At 47.9% G+C, this 6,752-nt stretch overlaps 1 protein-coding gene across 1 annotated transcript in view; it reads left to right on the top strand.

The window, feature by feature from the left end:
- The first annotated feature begins 221 nt into the window (after nt 1-221).
- The window catches only part of LOC130884098 (calreticulin-like), a 31,405-nt gene continuing 24,874 nt past the window's right edge, over nt 222-6,752 (top strand). The window contains exon 1 of the mRNA XM_057785051.1: nt 222-330. Within this exon, the coding sequence (XP_057641034.1) occupies nt 222-330 (109 nt within the window). The remainder of the gene's footprint in view (nt 331-6,752) is intronic.

Here is a 6,752-nt window from a genome sequence, read left to right as displayed (position 1 = left end):
TAGTTCCCTTGACATGTAGTCAGAGATCCTCCGGCACTCCCAGTTCGTGGTCCCCAACCATTGGCTGCAGCCTTCATTGCCGGGACCCAGGCCACGAATGGGAGGCAGCCAGGTGCTGGAGCAGGTGATGCCAGCCTGAGCCCCAGGGTCAAGGTAAGAGATACACAACGCACTTGGCTGGGTTAAACAGCTCTCTGAGACATCTCTGCAGGATTGTGAAGATGAAGAGTCTGTCGCTGCTACCTCTGCTGCTGGTGCTGACCACCTGCACCTTGAGGACTCAGGGGAAGCGCCGCCAAGTCTACTTCCGGGAGGAGTTTGAAGATGGGGGTAAGCTATCCTGGACCAGAGCGCCCCTGTTCCCTCTCACTCACCAGCTCCAGAGGAAGTCAGGCTAACTTTCCCCTTGGGAAACCATTCAGACCTAGAAGAGCTGCAGTTCAAATCCAGTTCAGACCCTGCTGTGGCCCTGGATCTGTGTTTGGATTCCTTCTCTAGTATAAGAGGCCAAAATAGATCTTGCAAGGTTATTCTGAGAGTTACAGAAGGTAAGACATGCAAAGTTCCGCACTTAGTAGGTATGCTCAATGCTGTTTCTGAAAAACAGAAGCAAGAGAACCCAGAGTAAAAGTGCCACCGCAGGTGAGGATAGCAAGACTTTCCACGCTATATGAAAGACTAGAGCTCCGAGGGTCTCTTTGCCCCGGAATGTCTCAGGAATATCAGGGGACTGAGACAGGGCTACTTGCTTATGACATAGGGTTCCTTTGTTACTTTGATACAGTCAGGCTGGCCTTCAGCTCCCTATGTAGCTGTACTTCTAATCTTCCACACCCTGCCTCCTTGGTGCAGAGATTTCAGGCCTTTGTCTCCACACCCAGTTTGTCCCCCACGCTGAAGAGCTAAGCCACCAGCTTGGAGCGTGCTAGCAAGCACTATACCAACTGAGCTGCATCCCCAGTGTCTGTGTGTGTATGTGTGTGTGTGTTAGTGCGTGTGTGTGTGTGTGCACTTACTCAGAGGCCCAGTGACACTCTTTCAGGCTCCGTGTGCCTGTGTGTGTTTGAGTGTGAACAAAGCACTCGCCTAAGAATAAGGACTTTGGGGTTTCAGCTCACATTCCACCTTGAAAACGAAGACAAGCTCTTTCTGCTTTCTGAGGCTCTATTCCCTCATCTGTGATAATAGCATATCGAGGATAACAATGTGACGAGATAATTCAGAGGAAGACTGAATAGACATGGTTGGGGGAGCAGGGTGGAGCCTTCAAGGAGAAGGCAAAATTCAAATAGTGTTTTGAAGCATGGATAAGAGTTTCTCAGGACTGAGACTGACGGAACTAGAGTGGCATGTTAGGGGAGCTGGCTAGAGAAGGGGAGGAGGAGAGAAGGGCTACCTCAGGGTGCTGCGAAGCCTGGTCTTTCTCAAGGAGAAATGGTCTGACCTGTGTCTTGGAAAAACACAGGGGGCGCACATATGAAGAGGGATTGTGAGCTGGGAGGAGCGGCTCACGCAGCACTGGGCTGCATAGCAAGTACCAGGTCAGACAGACTAGCAAGACGTAGATAAAGACCAAGATCTAGATTATGAACATAAAAATTAAATTAAAAGGCAAGTGTGGTGGTTCTTAGACCTATAACTCCGACCCAGCACTCAGAGGCTAAAGTCATAGGATACTCATGGCTTGGAGGCCAACCTGAGCTATATGGAGTTTTAGACCAGTCTGGGATACAAGTGAGATACTGCCTCAAAATTCCAAAAATGACAAAGAAAAGAAGATTGTGAGGCCGCCCAAATGTGAGTCTAGAGATGGACTGCCATCTAAGAGGCTGCTGGAATTTTGGTGGAAAGCAGAGGTAGTCCCAGGGCGGGATGATCAGAATACAGGGGAGAAGACAGGAAAAGGGTTCAGTGGTTGGCAAGAAGCCCCTCAACCCTTGACTTGCTGTGGGGAACCTGTTCACCAAGAACAGGTTGGTGGCCCCCTTTCCTGACTGACCTTTCAGTGAGCCCAGTGTGGTCACAGCATCTGACCACTTGGTCTGGCTGGACCTCAAACCCTCATCCCTCCTGCCAGAGGCAAAGAGAACATGCATGGGCCTGCAGGCACATCCCCGGGGTCTGAGCTGCACCAGCCCAATGTGGAAGGAGGGACACGCCCACGGGTTTTATGGATGAATGTTTATGAAATGTTTCTCAGGGTCAGAAAAAGACTGGGTTCCGACCTCCAGCCCCAAAATGATTGGATGAGGCCAAGATTGTGAGCGAAGTAAAGCGGCCCTTCTGCCGCACAATGAAGGTGGCTGCCGGGCGGCCCCTTCTCCAGGACGCCTTGCTCACAGGCTCTGGGTCCCTTGACACTTTTGCTTCTCCTGTGTCAACCGCTCACTTTCCCCAGCTGTGTGCCTCTCTGATTCCCTTCTGCGCTTCGAAGTCTGAGCTGCCTAGGGACGTGCCCAGGATAGGACTATAGAACGAAAGGGCTGGGTTTTTGACACATGCAAAATAATAATAATACCCTAAGAAAAAAGTGCCGGCACAATCTTCCCATCAGAGGACCAAAAACTAATTGAGGTCAAACACTTGTCTTAATAAGAATCCATCCAAAACGTAATTACACCCAAAGGAGAGAGGTCAGAGAGGCATGCTGAGAGGCTGGTTCTGCTGTTGAAGGAGGCTGGTTCATGGGGTCTCCCAATTCTGAAGCCTGCCCCCTGCTTATAGGGACCAATACTGTTCCATAGTCAGTACTGAGAAGATTTAGGCACTGACTTGTTCTGTTCCAATTCAGAAGAGACTGATGAGAAACCAGATGCTCAGAAGTCCATTCATACTTACTATGATGGAAACACAGCTGAGGTCCCTCCGGGGCTCCACTTTTCCATCTTCAGCACACCATCCACTCACTGGGCTGTTTAGATTTTTTTTTTTAAGTCTGAGAATTATCTGCAATTCCTTAATTTTCTTTTTTTTTTTCCCTCTAATCTATCAGGTTCTATCTCCAAAATATATTTAGAATAAACAGTGAACTTTGCCTGTAATTCCAGCCCAGCAGCACTTGGGAGGCAGATGCAGAAAGATCTGAAGTTCAAAGCCAGTCTCAGCTATAAAGCAAGTTTGAGGCCAGACTGGATTATGTGAGATCCTGTGTCAAAAAGCATCACCACCACTAAGAGCAAGAATAGGCTCAGAACATGCTCTGATCAACCTCCAGCATCCACAATCTCCTCTCTCTCTCTCTCTCTCTCTCTCTCTCTCTCTCTCTCTCTCTCTCTGGCAAAGTCTCTCTACATAGCTCCTGCTGTGTAAACCAAGCTGACCTTGAACTCACAGCTTTCTGCTGTTCCCTTAGGATATCCCAGGCCACAGAGCATCCTGGAAGTTGTGATGCCTCAGAAGGCACCCTTCTAGTTATGGGTGGGGAAATTGAGCCCTGGTGAGGTAAGGCCATTTCCCAAGGTTCCACAATGCACCAGTGGCAGAGATTCTTGTCAGTCCCGGGTCTTGTTCCTTCATAAAGCATTTGGCGGTTGCTGTTGAGAGCTGCCAAGTGTCTGGTGGCCAGCACACAATAATACCAATGACCTCTGGGCCAACAGGAGCATGTGGAAACCCAGGACTTTCCCAGGGACTGTCACATTACCCATAGGCTGGAAGATTGACAGAGCAAGCGAAAACCAGTGGCCACAGCAGCCACCATTGAGACATACAGAAGCTGGGGGACAGAAGCGGGAATTCCAGTGAGTGTCTGAATGGTGCGGGACTTGCAAGGTGTGTGAGTGTGTGTGTGTGTGTGAGTGTGTGTGTGTGTGTGTGAATGTTAATTCTGCTCGCTCTCAGACTTGTCTGTGAAAACTTGGCGGAGAGACATTCTGACACAAAGGGCCTTTGTACCCAGCTGGCAGAGACACACTGGGGACAGCCCAGCGGGGTTGAGGAACACCCTGCTGCTCAGGCCTCCGACTGATAAGCAATTGAGACCATCTGTGAATCAGGGATACTGGGACATGCTGAGCTTGGGGAAAGAATTGGCCTGGACAGATGCCCAAACCAAAGGGACCTGGTCCAGCTGGCCTTTTGCAGAGCTCAAGTACAAACGGATGGCGAGCATCTCTCTGGAGGCTGAAGGGATGGGGAGGCGAGAGTGGGGCCTTGGACGTGTGCGACTTCACGTTCTGATTCTGCCATTTGCTCAGTGGGTGACCTTGTATAATTCACTAACCTCACTGATTTTTTCTTTTATTTTTAAACCTATTTGTGTGTGTGTGTGGTGTGTGTGTGTGTGTGTGTGTGTGTGTGTGTGTTGAATCAAACCCAGAGTCTTGCATAAGCTAAACAAGTTCTTTGAAACAAAGCCGCGTCCCTGGCCCACTTGTCTGAGTTTGCAAGGACAGAGCTAGCCACCCTGACTTCCTCATGGCTGCAGTGAAAACAGAATCTTGGAGAGAAAGCCTGGAAACCAGGTGCGCTGGACCATAACAAGCCCTGCTCCATTCGGATTCCTCCTCTGTGGTGCTCTGCTGCTGTGGCCCCCCTAGAAAACGCCTCACGCTCTCCAGAGTGTCGGCTCAGCACAGAGGCTGGTCACTCCACCTCAAGCAGTACCTTAGCACGTTTAGTTTTCTTCATAAAATTATAATTTCCCTGCTGTTATATTGCACATCGTAGCTTTACATTATTCTGTTAAACTTTGTTGTCTTTACCTTCAATCAGTACAGAAACTTCACGAAGGAAGGGATCTGATTATTTTTATGGTGCAGTACATATTGTCTCATAAACAAATGAGTCGGTACAGGAAAGAAATGAGATTTGTTTAAAAAAGAGAGTTGTCTTGGTTAGATATCTGTTGCTGTGCTAAAACGCCATGGCCAAAAGCAACTAGGGGAGGAAAGGGTTTGTTCCATCTTCACTTAAATATCCCAGTCCATCACTGGAAGGAAGGCAGGGCAGGGACTCAAGGCAGGAAGTATTGCAGAGGTTGTGGAGGGGCGCTGCTAACTGACTTGCTACTCCTGGCTTGCTCAGTTTGCTTTCTCAAACACCCCAGGACTACCAGGCCAGGGATGGCACCACCCACATGGGCTGGGCGCTCCCACACCAATTCCTAATTAAGAAAATGCCCCATTGGCTTGCCTGTAGGTCACACCTATGGAGGCATTTTCTCAGTTGAGGTTCCTCTGCCCAGGACACTAGCTTGTGTCAAGATGACAAAACAAATAAATGAAACCAAAACCTAGGATGAAGGTAGAGGGTCTGGAAAGTCTGCTCAGTTCGTAAGGCGCTTGTTGCATGAGGACCAGAGTTTGCGTCCCCAGAAACAATGTAAATCTGAATGCAGCAACATATGTCTGTAAACCCCAGAACAAGAGGCAGGGATGGTTAGGAGACAGGCACATCTCTGGAGCTCATTGGCCAGGCTGCCTAGCTGAATTCATGAGTCCTATGTTCAGTGGGAGACCCTGCTTCAAAAGGTAGTGTGCACATACATGGCTACATACATCATACATACATAAGCACACACCAAAAAAAAAAAAAAAGACAGATGATGCTGCTCCCATCTCTCTTCTTGTTCAGTGTGATCTTTCTGGTCTGATTATTTTATTTAAAATGAAATAGAATAAAGGATGAAAATACCACTACCTGCAGGGACTAACCCAAAGGGTACGCAAAGGAATGAAATCTGGCAGATGGATGTGTTCCACTTTGCAGAATTTGCAAAATTAAAATATGTACACCACAACATTGACACTTATTCAGGCTTTCAGTGGGCAACTGCTTTAAGCTCAGAAAAGGCTGATTCAGTAATCACACATTTATTAGAAGTTATGGCATAGTATGTACTGAAAATTTGGAAATATTATGTCATTTACCAGTTATGATCCCAATCATCTGAGTAATTTGCCTCAAAGTTTTCTCTCTTTAAGTTCCAATAAGTGTATGCATGTATTGAATCTCCAGCATGGAAAAAGAAACCATTAATCGAGGTTGAGGATATAGTGCAAGATCGGAGCACTTGCCTGGCATGTGTAATGACTTGGAATTAATCTCGAGCATACCACACACACACACACACCAAAATGAAACACTTTTTGAAGTGATTCCCAGAGTTCACACTGTGGCTTTATAATACCATTTGCCACTTGCAGGCCGCTAACTAGCACTCTTTACAGAGATGGCTACTTCTAGGGCCAGGGAAGGGAACATGCAAGACTTACCTTAGCCTTTTATACTTCCAAGAAAGTAAGAACATGGTGAAAAAAGAAAATGGCAGGAGCTTTCCAGAGAGCCAGAAGCCAAAGGAAAGCACATCCGAGGTTAAAAACCTTGGAGCGACAAAATAAATACTGTAGCCTGGAGTTACAGCCCCAGGTAGAGCATCCGCACCAGGAGTCCTGAGCAGTGCAGAGCTGACTGAGTGAGCTTGCCCAGGATCACACCATCACGTCAAGAGTGACTACAGAACAACGACACTTGGCCTCTGATCTCCCTTCCCTGCACCTAGAACCCCTGTCTACTCTCAAGGGCAGTATCAGAGACCTTACCTGAAGGACATTCTACCAAGTGTCTGCGTGCGCCTCCAAGTGAAAGTCATCAAACAGGCAAAATCTGAGAGATGGTCAGTATGTAGAGGAGCCAACTGAGGCACAATGATTCAGTGTGGTGTGGTTCCTGACTGGCACCCTAGAATAGAAAAAAATTGTCAGTTAAAAACTAAGGAAATCCCAATAAATACAGCTCTTAGCTCCTTGTGG

The sequence above is a fragment of the Chionomys nivalis genome, chromosome 11 (genome assembly GCF_950005125.1).
Source record: "Chionomys nivalis chromosome 11, mChiNiv1.1, whole genome shotgun sequence".
NCBI lineage: Eukaryota > Metazoa > Chordata > Mammalia > Rodentia > Cricetidae > Chionomys > Chionomys nivalis.
Note: the sequence above shows the minus strand (reverse complement) of the source record. Positions and strands in the feature narration are given on the sequence as shown.